Raw genomic sequence first — 17,917 nt, 5'->3', positions numbered from 1 at the left:
TGTTTTGGTGGCGAAATCTAAAGGACAAACTTAGCAACATTGTTTCGATTCTATTCAAAGCAATCTAAAGTCAGTTTGTGATTGGGCGTAAACACGAACAAGTAACGTAGACGGGAGCAGTTACGGGAACCGAGGATCAGCGAAGACCCATCTGGAGGCAGCGAAGCTAGCTTAGCGTCAAGTTTGCTTTGTGATTTTAGTTAGACGGACGCTTCAAGGCTTATTGTAACAGGTTCATGGAGGCGTTATCATTACTTTATGTTTTCGAAATCGTGTACAGAGAGGTTTTGACCTTTAAAGGGAACTTTAACCTTTTAATATGGAGAAGAGCTCGTCTTCAAAGCTAGAGATGTATTTTCGATTCTAATGTTGCGTACGCCCATAGGCTTTGTTAAGTTTATATTCCTACCTTTTAGCTACAGTATTTGCAATTCCTTGTGTCTTTGAAAGATGTGGTAAGGTGTGTCATGAGGCATTCTATTTGTCCTCAATGGAAGCAATTAGCCCTAATGAAGAAACACTGTGGAAGAAACAGGTGTGGCAGTGGTCTCACTGTATGCAAAAACTCTAAAGACTTTAAGAATTTCTTGTTTTGAAAATATTATATTCTCGTTCCCTGAGGTATATTTTAAAAATGATTTCATTTTATTCCGAACATTCAGTTCCTATAACACACTATTTAGCTGGTATCAATAGTATCAATATCACCTATGAAGCTTCTATTTATCAATATCCTATCGGGCAACGATTTGGTACCGGTATCAGGTATTTTGCGGAGACTCGCGTTACCTTGACGTCATGTTCCCTTTGAGATGTTATCGGCCCTGAAAGGCTTTATGTAGGCGTATTATATTACGTTATATATTCGAAGACTTGTTGTATACATAAACTGGAATTTGGAAGGTAACGTAACAAGATTAAAGGTCATTGATATAGACTTTATTTCGAAGTACTAATCAACGCTTTTCCATTTTTTTTGTTTCTTAGAAATTTTCCGCGTTCTCTAATACTGTCAAAGATTATTATAATAATCTTAAATTTAATTTATTGAATTGGATATTGTTATGTAAGGTCGTCATTTTCATCAACGATCTTGATCTCTTTTACCTACTGAAGTTTAACAATTTTTTGCTTCTTTGTCGACGTACTTTTGTACATTTTAAATCTCGTGACTAAGATTCTTGAATATTCTTAAATTATTTAAAGCCATGAATGAATTCATAGCTTTATAAGTAAAACATCGTTAATTTTCTAAACAGTTTATCACGACTATTAACTTGAAACTTCGTATAGACTATAATGTAATCTGAACGTTAAAAGCTCGACTGAGGTTATTTCCTGACATAAACATTACGTCGAGTGACTGAGCGGATGAGTGGGGAGGTCAAATGTGAGAGACGTGAGCTGTGGAGGTATGGCTCATTGTGCAACAGCATTTTAAATTTATCACAGATGTGCACTTGCATGCTCTCGTGTATTTGAAAATAAATTTATAATCATTAATGTGTAAAAGGGTGTGAAGAGAAATTAAACGATTAATGAAGACGTAGAGAATAGAGATGTTTCAATTTAAGACAAAATAACAGAGATAAGCTACAGAGATACAATATGTTGTATATTAAAGAAGGTTAAAACGGATAAATAGAAACTAAATGTAATTTACATTCAATTATTGCAAAAAATAAGCTGTATTATGTTCAAATACAACTGATAATAGTCAGTTAGGTTAAAACAAAAATATTTAAGACGATATTTGGATCGAACGAAAACAGTCAAACATTTTTTACTCTATTTTTGGCTAAAAAATGGAGAACCAGACACCCTTGGGGCATATAATGCGAACAGTAAAGGTTAAGGGCATAATAATGATAATATTATCTTGAGTTACTGGAAACAAAGGTCCGCTTTTATAATGTCGAATCGAATAAAAATAAAAAGAAATCTTTATCTACTACTTACATACATTATTAATACTCAATCTATCCTAATTCTGCCTAGTAAAGAACGAAAATGGGACAATTTCTAGAATGAAGGAATCTTCACATGTCGTCATATTTGGTAGATAAAACATTAAATAGATTGATTTTATTAGTGAAGTGCTTTAACCATTTTTAAATATATATATATATATATATATATACATATATAAATAGGTATGTCTCTATATTGAAACGATACCTACGTGTATATTATTTGATTACAACAAGGGACTATTGCACTATGATACGAGTATGTTGCTGTACGAATGGTAAGGAAAGATAGAATAAGGATAATTATTTATAGGAGTGGATGGCGGTAGTAAAAATGTTTGGTAGGTACTCAATCTTGATGTTGAGATTCTACTGATATGGTATAAGAGGGGAACAATCCCAGATACACTACTGTACCAAATGTTTGTTATATTGAACATAAGAAAGTAATAAAATTCGTTTTACGTTCTCTCCGGCTCACATCTACGCTGGTTCACAGTAAATATGTAGCTCCATTCTCTCTAAACGTTTCATCTTTGTGATGAATAGTCCTAAGTGTTCTGTCTCGGCCTGAAATATCTTTGTACAACATATTTCAAGAGGATTCCCTTGAATAACATAAACTCAACATTATGTGCTCGAGGAAAATATCTAGGTGATGTGATGATGAATTTTGTACTGAATCTTTATTCATTACAAAAATGGGGTTCAAAATTAATTCCTAACTGGTGGTTTAATTTAAAGCAGTTTTGCAAACTTTTATTTTTGTTATGTTCAAAATTTCTGAGATCAGATAAATTGATGATAAACATACTCGTATATCATTGGTTAAAACCGCTTATTCGGTTATAGAAGTATTCTTGGACACTTCTTTAATTTTGCGTCCAATACTTCTTTTCTCCTTTGTTATTTAGATGTGTATGTATAAGTAATATATGTAGTTGTCTAGTCTTGTGTCACGTTCTATCCAAAAATAGCTAAAGCGACGTTGAGTGGTAAACACAAAAGCCTAATTTACGCCATGTCTGCATGAATTTCTCCCAGACGTTTCATCTTACGTGATGGATGTCGTCCTGAGTGCATTGTCTCCGGGAGTAATATCGTTGTTTACGACTGCGTTTACTGTTCTCAATATTCCGCTACTCGTGTATATTTTCATGTGTTCGTACTACCGGGTTATATTTTAGTACATTTGAATACGAATGAGAGTTTTGTTTGTTCGTTTGTTTGCTACAATTTCTCGCCTTAACTTCGTAGTCGCTTATTATGATATTTTATACAGATACACGTTGACGGGCGTCAAGAAAAGTACAAAGGGTACCATTTATCGTGAAAAAAGTATCGTTCCCGAGGGACAGATTAAAATCTCTGAATGTGAGCGAAGCTGCGGGAAAAGTTAGTTAAGTAATAACGATTAAATTTCCAACGCAAAGAATACCCAGTAAGAAACTTCTAAGGATTGAGTCGTTTTAGTTCGAAATAAGAAGAATTTAATTTCACCGACTAAGGTTGTGCAGGTAAATGTACTTTCGATCGACAAATGCCAAGAGCTCTTAGCTAGAGTAATTTCGCTTACATTGTGAGACAGAGGCTGAAACACGGCAACTACAAACTAACGATGTTCCACAAACAGAGCATGCATGGAAATTCTCAAAGAGCACCTCTGCATACACACGGGAGCGCAAACTAAGCTTCAACTAGATTGGTGCGCTGAGCACTCTCTTAATGAGATATCTTTAAGGAAATTTAATATAAATGGCAACATCTTTAGCCTATTTCGCTTCGTCGGATCTTAACTTAATCTAACTTAGTGCGGTCTTATAAATAATTTTGTTATTTCGTTGCTTATTGTTTGTTTAAGTTTTTTTTAAAACCGCGAGATGATTTAGTTTCTGCATTTTAGGATCAGAAAGCGTATAGAATTTTAAGTCGACAGACTTAATCATCAATTGGTTTTTATAAGAAGACCTTCTAAGATAATATTATTAGGTAATATCCATTGTTCAATGATGCAGGAAGTAATACCAGTAAACTAAAATGTAAACATGTGGGTTTAAGTACAATTATGCAGAAGTGGCGAGTCACCGTACGTACTTGCCAAAGAGCATTGTTTCCCGGACCAGTTGCGAGGTCCCCCGGGCTGTCTGCTCTCGAAACATACGAGTAAATTTCGCCGCGGGCTACTTACTGCGAGTTTAAGGAACTACTGAAATTGTATTTATATTGTGCAACACGTAAAATTGTGGTGTCGTTGTGGTGGGTTGGGTGGAATTTTAAAGTAGTTATGTAGTTCCTCAACTTTCTTTTGGTGTAGATTAAGAAATATGTAAACTTTTTGGGTGGTTTATCTTAGCAACCGGAGTAGCATGGTATCTGGTAACGATTTTATGTAGAACTTATGACTTACGATATATGAAGAGGTTTACGTCGTAACTTTAGGTGACTGCACGCTCATTTGCTTTTTTATTACCGAAAAACAATGTAACATTGGTACATACAATGAAACATTGAGACTACGAATCTATGTTGCTTTTAATTGCGAAGTGTTTTTATTACCCCCTTACAACCGCAGTATGTTTACCGTAGTACGAAAGACAGTAATCTTTAATAACATAGTATGTATTTCATAATCTAATCTAATCCACTCATCCACTTACATGACGAAAAAGTCCTAAAGTACACAGAAAGGCGGTACCCAAGTACTTTATCAATAGTCATATCACGAGCTCAGAGCGGAGTTGGGAACGCCGCAGGAAATTGAATGAGAGGCGCGGGAGAGATGCGAATGTATGCCGGCGTAATAGCTTCCTTGTTGCACCGACTGTTGCCTAGATGTATGTGCTCGTGTGACTTGATGGTAGTGGCACAGAATGTGTATTATTATCCTGAAGTATACCTACTAGCATTGTATTCCAGTGGAATCTCGATGAATACTCATCATAACACACTTTGAGACAGATTCCTTTCCTGATCTAGCAAAATGCTAATAAGATATTACATAACTTTAGTGTATGATAGACAATGGTGTAGGTAATATTGTAAATTGTACAAAAACAATTTTATTTTTAACCATTTATGGAGGGGCGATTTTAAATTTCAGTATACTGTGAATATGAAACTTGTGGTAATCTCCTCCCTAGTAGATTATTAATTTGTTTTTAACCGTAGCGAAGCTTTATAAAGTTTAAATATATAATTAATAGTTATATATAGAGAAAGTCACGTTTATATTACTTTATTTTTAGATAATGAATAGGCATAAAATATTTTGTTGGCTGAATCATCAGTGAAATGAAGGCGAAGAATTTTAATGTTTGAAACATTTAAGCTTCTATTTTAGGTTTGTGCCAGTTGGAACTTTCTCAAACATGATATTAGGTCACGAAGGTTGCCTAGTTTATCTAGTTAGTTGTTGTCCGGAAAGATTAGGTATTAGCTTTGTGGGCTGTAAATCTTGTTTAGACTGTTTAGTTAGGATAATATGGTTAAGCTGATAGGCAATCGTTGTCTTAACTTGTGAGTCTTGGTTTTCTTACGATTACGGTTATACTTGCATGGATATTACCAATCCATTCGATATGTGTATAGTTCGCAACAAAGAAGTAGGTACTCTACTTTTCTCTATAAAAATAATTGGATACTGTCTTACGCAAAGTTATAGAACCATCATCGATAATATTACTTCGCAATCCGATCATAGCATCGTTAAGTCATAATCCGCTTACCGATAATATGGAGCATCTTTCCTCAGCAAACACAGCACGAACAGTCGCAGACGCATGCTCCTCACGACCTCGTATTAATCACGACTCGTAATCTCACCAAATAGAGTAACCAGCAAAATAAACAGTAAGAGCCTCGAGCGGCATTGCGTAACCGCTGAGTCACTGCGCCTGAGACTCGGCTCATCAGAGCGTGACTGTTACACAAATACAAGCGGAGCGATTACGATGTCGTAACCGTCGGATTACCCAGCGAAAATGGCTTGGCCGTGAAAAATTGTCTTTAAGGGCATCGCTACAATACCGTTTTTGTTTATGACTCTCACTAGCCGTTATTAATGCGAGCTGTTCTGGATACTGAGGTTGATGAATAGCCGCCCAGCGGGATATTTAATTACATGTTACTTTAATCTTTGCGGTGAATATTCTAGTTAAAATGTAGTTTAGTTTATAGAAAAATAAGTGAAGGGGAATGATTAAAACCTGAAATCTTTGTAATGTAATGATTTAATTTAATGAACAAATTTGTGATTTCTTCTAAATTATTATTTTAATACATATCTCATTAAAATATGTTATTAATATTTCCATTGTATTAAAGTGATCATGAACGTAATAATACCATGTATATAATATGGTGCGGTCATTGCGTATATTATAAAGGTAACAATATTTCACACACACTAATTTCATCAATAGGAAGGTTTCTGCTTCAAAATGCTCACCTTTGTGCAATTTAACAACCGTTGAATGAAATTGCACATGCGTGAAAATATCTCTCCATAAAATCTTTCATGCAAGAGTCAGTAAGCATGGTCCAATAGGTACAGAGAGAGAACGCTCGAATATAGTATGTATGTATGTACAGTTGTAAAGGTAGAAACATACTTGTTATATTCTACACGATTTTATAGTAACTACGAAATTCGTAGTAAAATTCTTTATATCTGTAGCTTTACGCTAGAATTGCTTGTGCTACGAACACAAAGAAAAACTTCAGTTATGTGCTCAGTCTGGAATGCAATAATCTGGCGTGGGACCCACTGCCACACGTTAGAATATAAATCAATTTCGCACGCAAATAGACGTTCCTGTTGACGTAATTTATTGATAGTGTACACATCAATCAGGTGTTACAATTATGTTTCCGCCTTAAGAGTGACGAGCGGGGAGCCAGGGGGAGCAGGGGGCGAGTTCAACGCACCGGATACGTCTGTCGCCGCGCACCCGAGCACACACGCACAGGTGCGAGCCGCGTGTGTGTGGTGTTGCACTTAGGATTGCCAATACTATTAATTCACGATAGTTAACGTACTCGTAATGTGGAATTCTCTACAGGTTAACATACTGTCGTTCGAACATAGGGAGTACGGGCGTAATTAGTTGTAGTTAGGGTTTTCTAATAAATAATATGGAACTTTTAGATATTTTTTATATTTCATAGGAAGAAATTAAAATAAAATAATGTATAAAAAGATATTTTTAACGATCCAATGTAGTAGCAAATAAGAAAGTAGTTACATATTAAGTTCAATTTTACTTTAACTTTGTTAACGTTATGTTTGAACTTTAAACCCAATGAGTTTAAATAGGTATAAGTTTAATGTAATTAAATGTCTTTGTTTAAACGTAAACATGAGATACGAATACGAGTCCTACATGAATGTTGCAATAATTACAAAAGAGATAAATATTAATATACCACTGATAAGAAAGTTCCGCATTTTATAAATAGTTTAAATAAAAATGTAATTTAAAATAAAATAACAAAAGTGGCAACCCTAGTTTCACTGCCTGTAACATTGACATAAATACTACGCGCTGCATTCTATGCGCAACTCGAGTGCAAACGTGCCGTGTATCCATAAAAGTACTGTACGATTATTTTTTTTTTTTTTTTTTTTTTTTTTTTTTTTTTTTATAATATAAGAGTAGCAGACGAGCATGCAGTCCACCTGATGGTAAGTGGCTACTGCCGCCCATGGACATCTGTAATCAACCCCAGATAGGATTAGATATTCCTACCTGAGGTCGGCCACAGATGCGCCGCTACCCCTGAGGACTAAGCTGGAACGCCTCGGAAAAGTCTGTCTCCCTTACCACACCCTTCAAACCGGAACACAGCAGCGCTTAACACTGCTGTTATTAGGTTGAAATAGGTGTGGCGGTGGTGCCGCCGGAGTCGAACCACAAAGGGTTCTACCACCTTCAAATGTACCTTCAAATGTACCTTTAAATGTTTTATGTTTACCTTCTCTATACAGTGAATTATACGCCCACGTTTTTATGCTGGTACAATTCTACGTAGCTTCGGAGGTACTATCTGCCTTGTAGATGTGCTTCCGTTGACGTGCTTTGGTCTGATATGTGTGGTATGGTAGATATCGTATATGTGGCTTTCCATTACCAATTTAGTCCACATGAGCTATACAGTAACACATTGTAGTAGCTATATAGTACCGGGCAAATGTAGTCTGTATTTAAGGCTTAAATTTAATATTCGTCAAGCAGGTTCAGTTTGATAGAGTTCGCACTAAGAGTACAATAGAGAATTCAAAGGCATTTAAGTTTTGCAATTATTTATTTATTAAACTAATAATGCTTTCTACACTAATAGTCCCAGACTAGGCTGATTCCTTTGTCGTGGGTGCCATGGACACACACGGAAGACGTACACACAATCATCGAGACTCAGAACAAAAATCTAAATTCATCATTTAGATGTCTGACTGGAGCCCACTCGTCACATGGGTCATATTAATTAAAATCGAAAGCAGTTATATACTAAAATCAAATTAATTAATTAGTATTACCCATGCGCCTAAAATCTGGCGTGCCTTGAATTCGAACCTGGTCTTACTACTCTAATAGAGTATACTTTACCACCAAGCTATTACTAACATATTATCATGTGTAAATAGGTCATCATGAATGCCATGATGTATACAATGCTGGAGGTCATAACCACCTGTCTATTACACGTTAATAGCTCTATTTATGGCAATACATTCTTGTTCATTATTTATTGCAATGTAGTGCAGTTGTAATTATCGTGCTAAGTGCATGTAAGTAAGAGGGTATATAAATCTACGCCCGTATTAATCATGCAGTTATTTCTCTTACGTATAATTTACACATGATTACATACTTGTGTAGGGTTACCTACTTTTATGTTTTTGTTGCGCGGCGGTTAACGTGCCGGTCGTTTATGTGGGATCCGGGTTTAATCCCGGTCAGGCTGTAATCTATACCTATAATTAATTTAAATATCCCTTCTGCGTCTTGATGATTGACTACTGGTCTTAGTATGTATTCAAAATGTTTCTGATAAAATAATGATAAGAATCAATACAACAATTTTATAAATAATGTCTTACATAATTTGGTATTGATAGGTTCACTTATTTCACTCAACGCCAAAGTATTGCATTTCAGTCTCTCAGGCTATCCATGAAGAGACACTTTTCCAGCTTATTATGTCTTTTAAGCTACTTTAGGATATTGTAAAATTTGATTTAAATGAATTCAGTGATATACGCACAATAAGAGCTCAAATTAGCGTAATTACGTCCCTCCTACTAACTTTAGTTCCCCTACACGATAACAGATGGCGTTACAAGTTACGTTATAGCTATGAATATGAGACGAGTCGTAGTACAGTTTACATTGAATGGAAATACATACTCGTAATTAATAAAACGTGAGGTTTAAATAACGTCATGTACTGTGTCAAGTAGATACGTGATCACGAGTAGTAATTTTATTCTAATGGCGCAATAACGTTTTTCTAATAATTGCGCCTATTACTGTAATAGAGTCAATTGCAAGTTTGAAATGAGCACAATATGATAAAGTATTAGAAGGTGATAGAACCAATCGGGGTTTGAAGGCTCTGTAGTCACATATATTTCTGCCCCATAACAGTAGTGTAAAGCGCAGCTGTGTTTTGGTTTAAAGAGTGTGATAAAGGAGAAACTAAGTGTTTCTACGAGGCATTCCAACTTAGTCTTCAGGGATATTAGGTATCTGTGACCGATCTCAGGCAGATTCAATCCTATCTGGAAATTATAAGTTAAATATGTTTATCAGCGCAATGGTCACTTGCCATGCGGTGGACTGAATATTCGTTCTGAATTGCACATTTTTAAACGGCGTTACCTAAGCTTATGATTGTTTACAGGAATGGGATCCAAGGCTAGCTGGTTCAGAAGCTGGCGTAGACGCGGCGACATTATCCGCGTTAGCAGCAGAGGCAGCAGACTGGCGTACAACACAAGATGGACAGCGTATCTTGACGACCACGCCGTCCGTGCTCGGCGGCTGTCGGGCCCAGGTGTACAGGGCAGCTGGAGCCACGCAATGGTACACTGCGGTCATCGTGGGCGTCAATGAACATACTGGAGTAAGTTCCATATTCCATTATCTAGACTCATAACCATGCTTAATCATTTTGCGATTTAGATGTAGAGATGCTTTACGACTTTACAATAGAATGAAAATTCTGCTTGAAAGTGAAAAGGTATTTTCGTTCCCTTCTTTGGTTGTATCTTCATGATTGATTTGATTTAATAAATACATTTTTCAAATATCGAGAATAAACTGTAACAAATTTTATTACAGTTTTACAACCCGATGCAGGTACTTAAACTAAGCTAGTTACAAAAGTCACGATTATTCGCTCGTCGTGCAAAGTACGTTAGAAAATGATTTTTAATGCAATCTTAAATTATACTGGTATTTGAATGTGATATAAAGAGGAGTGGAACCTTAACCACAACCCATATAGAGGATGAAATAGCATCTTCATGTTTTACCACTTCCTTATAGGGGCGGCTAAACCTGATGCATTGTAGCCTGTCGACCAAACATCCTTATAAATAAATATTTCACATGTCGCACCTTTTATTACAAAACCGTAATTATAAATACCATGCCCTCGGCAAAAAATAATTTGAATCTTGATTCAGAATTATTACCTTTAATTCCCTCTCAATACAACATTGATAGTGCTTCCCTTTTATAAGGGATTTCCCGTTCATGAGGGACATTAATTAAATGAGAGTCAATGTTGCATTTATAATTTGGCACTTTTAAGTCTTTTTTTACATAATTTAACGATTTTTTGCACATACGTCATTGTACTACCAAATGTACGTTATTATTTAGTTTCACATATCCATCAAACGAATGTATTTTGATACTTTTACAAGTATTTCCTATTAAGGAAGTGGTTAATAAACAAGTAGATAGGATAACATTTAAGACGTGCGAGGGTAACTGTACGGGCATTCTACGATCCGAAGCGGGAAGTTCTGGGTGGAACCAGTTTGGAGTACTGAACGCGGTGGCATCCTGCCCGGTTACAAAGTTCAATATATAAGGGCATGTGTAACTCGCGAACGTGCCACCTGTAAGGATAGGGAACTTGCCCCGCGGAAGCAGGTTTAGGTACATTCAAGTTTTGAATACGAGTCTATTCTTAAGATTCTCGTTTCGACTCGTCGATTTGTCCGTGCAAGATTGAATTTATCTTTTTCGTTTATTCATGTCTTTATTTTTTATGTATTTTTCGCTTACTACCTAAAATAAAACTTAAATCCTCGTTTAGTCTTGATCATCGGTCGGTAAACATTACATAAAGGAATTTGGTCAAAGGTTGGAAGCTTGTTAAAACTTTAACAGAATATCAAACAATCCAAGTTAATTTTTATGACCATGTGGCATAAATTGCTATAATAAATATACCCCGTTGTTAACGTCGTAGTGAGGCCATTGATCGGCTTTTTGTGTGATATCTCGTTCTGTCTCGACTATGAATATATCGTATCGAATACCAGTTTAAATACATATTTTATTTCCAGACTTAAGTATATAGGCCCGGTTTTGGTATGTCACTAGCAAGTAGTTCACGAATGAAATATATGAATGTTTTTAATTTTTATAATAAAGATAAACAATGTTTCCTTTTATGTTCTTGTGCCAATAAACGCTATTACGCGTACGTGCGCAAAGTTGTTAAGTGTATAATGATAATGTTAATTGCATATTAAGTGAATAGTTGTCTGTGTTTTACCTGGCACAGATAAAGGTTTATTGCGTCATGGACAACCGGTTAATTTCAATTGGAATCCAAGGCAACCTGGCTTATACATATAGGTACTATTTAGTTTTTGAGAACAAAACATAGCACGTTTCCATTAGGATAGTCAAAGAGTCATATTAACTGACACACGAAGCTAATATCTGTTCAATAAGCATAATAGTTGTAGGTATCAATTATAATTCCCTTGAATTTCCAATTATGTTGCGTTGCGTTAATTATTTACCTGTTTGTAGGGGCTCCTTTGAGCTGTGATGTATATTAATGTTAAACATCACATTGTATCAATTGATGCTCCCCCTCGGCGTCAGGTGGCGACGTCCCCCGGCCTCCCCCGGCGTTCACCCCTTCGCTAACTTCGCTAAACAAACTTTGTTGTTTTGCGTTATTGAAACACTTTATTGTTTTTCTTTCATCTCTCCTTTGAGGACGAGCTGTATTGAAGTTTCGTTTATGTATCGAAACTTGAAACAATTTCAGAGAAATTTGTTGTAGTGGGTATAATATTATATTTCGTACGTTCGGCGTTCTTCGCTAACATGTATATATTTATCAGACGTCTCGCAAAATTATTAGCAAATGACGTAAACCAGACACCCGCTATCATTCAACAACTCATATTAAAGTAGCTGCTATAAATCAACGGTCGGAATTTCACGATTACTCAACATTACTCGGGAAGCATTTACGTTACTGAACTATTTAGGTATTCATATTTAACCGTTACAAATATCACGTAATTATGCCCTAGTTGTCTCGTCCTCGATGATCATAGAATACTGACTGTTAGTTAGCTCCCTAGCACTTACTAACGCCACATAAGTTTAAATAATCTTTCTGAAAATAAAAATTCTGCATAATCTGTACCTCGTTGTCTGTCACGCGCTGTCATTACGTCGAGCTGTCATTCGTTTTCTATGTCGCTTAACGACGCCACATGTTTGTCACCGCAATAATATATAAAATATGTTATTTTATGTATAATGTATATAGTGTTATGTTAAAAAATGACGATTGGAGACCAAACAAGAAGAATTTTCAATGGATATACGGACGGAGCGGATATACGGGCAATGTTTGTGCGAGTTCGACAACGACAAGTTCGTTCCGGAATGTATTGGTAAGTTTATTTTCTTTATTATGTTCCCGCCAATTCTGTGTTTTGTTATGGACACTCAGGCCCATCTGCGGGATGAGGCGGTGTTGAAACATCTCAAAACTCAAAGACGGTCCTTCAAAATCATCAGATGGACGTTAAGGCAACGTCAAAAGATTTCATAAAAAGGGTTTGAAACATATCTGATGGATACTTAGGCTCACCTTCATTGTGTGACCGTGTGACCGTGTCGGTACATCTCGGAGCTCAGAGATGTACCAAGTCCCAGATAATGGACACTTATGCCCAGCAGATGGGTAAGGCGGCATTGAAATATTTCAAAACAAATGAATGGGCTTTATATACCATTTGATAGACACTCAGGCCCACCTGTGGGGTGAGGCGGTGTCAAAACATTTGAAAACTCAAAAGCCGACCTATCTGATCTTTGTTTTTTCTCTGATCATTTCTTAAGCTGCCATATATTCAGAAGGAATATCATGGTCAAACTTGCTTAAGCTGCCATGGATATTCGCAAGGAATATCATGGTCATACATTTATTGCAACTATTGTGATATTGTTTAGTTCTAAAGAGCAATGTAATAAATGACAGTTAATAACTGTTCATTGTAAACAGTGGTTAATATTCCATATAGGACCACTATGTGTCTTTCCAAGATCCAGCTGGTATGAGCACTTGAATCATGTTTCTATAAGAATTGCAGGGGAGATTAATCTTACCAACAATAAATGAAGAACGGTTACTGATTAGGCTAATGAAAAGCCCTGATAACTTACTTATAACATTAATTTCAAGTGAACAATTTATAATGAAAAAGTATTAACATTATCATAACAAATATTTATTTATACCTGAAATACTTGGAAACGACATGAAATTTATAGCCCGTCTAAAATTAAACTTATTCATGAAGCAATTTAATTATTGACAAAAATATTACTAATCAGATTGTGAATAAGGCACATAGGATTTATTTCATCATGGACTATGCAAGAACTCTCTCAGTCTGAGGAGAGACCTGTACCCAGTAGTGGGATAGAAATTGGGATAGAAGATTTGTGAAGAAGAATTGTGACCGAATGTTTGGTGAATAACTTAGAGTATTTGGGGAAACACATTAAAAAAAAAAAAAAATAGATATAGTTTCCAAAGCTCAATTCTGTGATGATGGTGGGTTATTGAATCCATAATGAAACGAGACTCATTCATTATTGATTAACAAACAAGTGGGTATTATCCCGGGGTGTAATCCATTGCAGTTGTTCACAACGGTAACAAAATCTTACATTATATCATCACAGATATAATGTTGCTGCAAAGTACTTATACTGTATCTTATACAGTACCTATACTGTACCTTAGGTAACCATGACCACAAATAAAATATGGTTTCCTATATCTCTAAAAAATTTATGTTTCAGAGGTGTTTTTCTCCTATTAGAGAAGCAGACGACTTTTTAATATTATGATGACTTACATCAAACATGAAGACTTAATAATTGTACAGCAAATACCAAAAACTAAAATTAACCCAGTTCTTTAAACTAGTGGGGACCTCTCTATACAAGTGTCCAGACGATGGCAAGAAAGAGATTGAACCAACCTGCAACTCAACACAGGAAGGAAGACAGGCATCCATTCCGGAGTTACTCAATGCTTAACCGTACTCAACTGTACAAGACTGGTATGTATAAATATCAAATTTGATTCATACCATTGATGGCATGATTACCATCTTAATTATGCTGACCTATGAATGAATATATTTTCCCTCTAAAATGAGAAATGGAAATAATAGATAACATTCATTCGGTAACAATGTACAAGTAACAATATTTAAGGAAAAAACACAAGTCAACCATTCTATTCCTTTACAATTTGTTTCCTTAGCTTAACAGCAACATGGTAATACAATGCATACGCATATTAAATTAAAGAAAGAAACTAATTTTATTTCAATATTTGAACATAACAAATTTTAACATAGGCCACCTGCTCAATAAATAATTTTAATTAGCATAGACTTACATAATATTGTACTATGTGATAATATATTTTGTATACAAAACTGTTACCTAAGGCTATTTTTGCCAAGTAATAAACCTAGTGTTATTGAAGGAGTGACATGTTGCCTAGTAAGTAAGTAATAAGAACATCATTTGATATAAATTTTGTTTGTTGATATAAAAATTTGTTCAGTTTTTTATAAGAGTTTATTGCTTATTTATTATTATTGGCTGACTTTGTATAGCATATATACACTTGTTATGTACCTTTATGAATATAAATATCATAGCCTGGTATTTCATACTTGACAATTATGTGTCAACAAAAATAAATAAAATTATTCATTTAAAGGAAACGTAAGTTCCTTGAAATTCAGTCCATATAATTGCTATCTTTAAATATATATTGTATTATATATATATCAATAAATTAAATAAATTTACTTTCTTTTTGAAATCCTTTGTTAAGATGACTTTAATAATATGCCACAGCAATTAGTGGATAAAATGCTTTATTAGAATACAGCACCTACACTTGCATAATCTTAAGGATTATATTAAGTAAATTTGGTGAAAAAAGCAAGGCATTTTTGAATTATATAAATTCATTCATAAATTTTATATCAAGGAACTACTTAGGTCATACAGAATGGGAATGAAATAAAATATTTAGTGTCAAAAGTATACACAATAATATTTACAACATTGAAATATTATCTTCTATGTCTCCATATTTTTATAGGACAAAATCAAAAAGAATAAAGAAACTGGAATTCAGGGTAACCTATCAGATATCCAACCTTTGTTTACCTTGATTAAAATATTATTGGAGTCTTAACCAATTATATCCCTTAAAATAATTACATATTTATTCATACAGCTGAGCATAAGATGAGTTCACAGTGATTTTTTCGTGATATATATTATTATATATATCACTTAATTAATATATACAATGTTTATATTAATTCGACAGTTACAAATTATATTTAATTATAATTACAATTTATGTAAATATATGTACATAAATATATACATACATATTATATATATAGAGGTAGTACATAATAAATAAATATATAAATTTATATTTGTAAAACGCCATGGGTAATTGTGCTGAATCCCACAGTGTCAAATCGCTAAAGGATCCAGCGCACCGATATCCCGCGTGCGTTCAAATAACTCCGTCTTGAGAACAAATGAGAAAATGAGAAATTCACATACGTGTAATACAAGTATATATATGTAGAACATTACATTAATATAAAAAAAAAAAAAAAAAAAGAAAAAGAAAAATGGTATCAGGGAGCATTCCTGATAGACGTTTTTGTATTCAAAATTGGGAACAAATGTTAACAAGTGATACTTTACAGTATTATTATTATTATTTTAATAGTACCTATATGTGGATAGCCTTCTTACTGCAGCAATAAACATTTGAAATGCAGAGAAAATATAAATGATTACTATATTTATTTTAGTTCGAGACAAAATATTACATACTTTAGCCTCCACTATTACCAATCAAGTTAATATAAATGATAAGTATACATAAAATTATGAAACTTGAGAAGTTTGGATTCTGTAAAAAAAAAAAAAAAAAACAAATTCATATAATAATATTTTAAATATTTTATTTATGTTTCATAAGGAACCACATTTGGTCCATTTGAACCGTTTTGGTGGTATCATTTAGTACACTGTGCTATAGATTGCCTCATCTATGCAATCAAAAGTTATGCAATAAGTGTTGTTACATATTATCATTTATTATATATACTTATGTAATAGATAAGACTTCTGGGGCCACGGCAGTGCCACCGCCAAGTCGAAAAATATTTATTTTATAAGTACTGTGCTTTTTTTTGTATTGAATGTATAAGATGCTGAATTATGCTACATTATCTTATTATAATTGGTTCTTTTTTAAGTAAAGAAGTCATAAACACACACAGGGAAGAATTAATGGAAGCGCGGAGTTGAAACAGAATTTATTATTTGATTTTCAGGATGTTTCCTAATTGAACACTGCGTTTCCGACCGGTACAGCGACCGTTCCACCACACAGGTCAGCACCTGCGTGGCGTATTTATTTCATAGCTGTGTGATGTTTGTCCGTATTGATTCTACAACAGGTCTTTGAACATCTAACAGTCAGTATTCTATGATCATCGAGGACGAGACAACTAGGGCATAATTGTACAATCAAACAAACTTACCAAGTGTAGTTCGATTGAAATTATGCTCCTAGTTGTCTCGTCCGAAGATGATCAGTCCCACCCTCCCCTGCAGGTATTACACCTGCTCCCGAAAGTTGTAGAATCAATTAAGTGTAGTAACAGATGTCCACGGGCGGCAGTAGCCACTTGACATCCGGTGGACGGCATACTTGTATGCTACTCCTATACTAAAATATATTTACAACTTTAAACTGAATGACAGCTCGACGTAATGACAGCGCGTGACAGACAACGAGGTACAGATTATGCAGAATTTTTATTTTCAGAAAGATTATTTAAACTTATGTGGCGTTAGTAAGTGCTAGGGAGCTAACTAACAGTCAGTATTCTATGATCATCTTCGGACGAGACAACTAGGAGCATAATTTCAATCGAACTACACTTGGTAAGTTTGTTTGATTGTACAATAAATCTTTACAAGTAATTCGCATCTCCATTACATATGTTCTGTTAATTAAATTACTGTTATGGTAATTAATTGTTGTCTTTGTATAATATAATTTAAATATTTTGCAAGATAAATACTCACTCACACAAAAGTAATCTTTGGTAGTAAAACGTAAGTCGAAAATACAAACGTGTAGGTACAAAGAGAGCCGTAACGATTTCAATTTCACATCAAACTCGTTGCCTGGTTGTCTGAGTTACGAAGTACTTCAATCTATCTTGAACTTTGCCATGTAATTACAGTTAAAAAGTTGAGACGTTAAATAAATTTATACTGCGAATTAGTGAGTAGCGAAGTTGGTTCGTCCAAGAC

At 34.6% G+C, this 17,917-nt stretch overlaps 1 protein-coding gene and 1 long non-coding RNA gene across 4 annotated transcripts in view; both read left to right on the top strand.

Moving 5' to 3' along the window:
- The window catches only part of Kdm3 (Lysine demethylase 3), a 210,375-nt gene that overhangs the window by 53,666 nt on the left and 138,792 nt on the right, over positions 1-17,917 (top strand). For both annotated transcript variants that reach the window (XM_073076468.1, XM_073076467.1), the window contains exon 4: positions 9,873-10,094. In XM_073076468.1, coding sequence (XP_072932569.1) covers positions 9,873-10,094 — 222 coding nt within the window. The remainder of the gene's footprint in view (positions 1-9,872; positions 10,095-17,917) is intronic.
- LOC140744801 (uncharacterized) lies at positions 12,562-17,556 on the top strand. Of its 2 annotated transcripts, none has more exons than XR_012102589.1 (3): positions 12,562-12,912; positions 14,333-14,595; positions 16,927-17,556. It is a non-coding gene; the product is annotated as an uncharacterized LOC140744801 (long non-coding RNA). The 2 variants fall into 2 exon arrangements; XR_012102588.1 differs by having other exon boundaries at positions 12,564-12,912; positions 17,424-17,556.

This window comes from Epargyreus clarus, unplaced genomic scaffold (assembly GCF_041222505.1).
Source record: "Epargyreus clarus isolate Ecla_fem2 unplaced genomic scaffold, WU_Ecla_fem_2.2 ptg000009l, whole genome shotgun sequence".
In the NCBI taxonomy this organism is placed as follows: Eukaryota; Metazoa; Arthropoda; class Insecta; order Lepidoptera; family Hesperiidae; genus Epargyreus; species Epargyreus clarus.
This window is presented reverse-complemented; position numbering and strand designations above follow the sequence as displayed.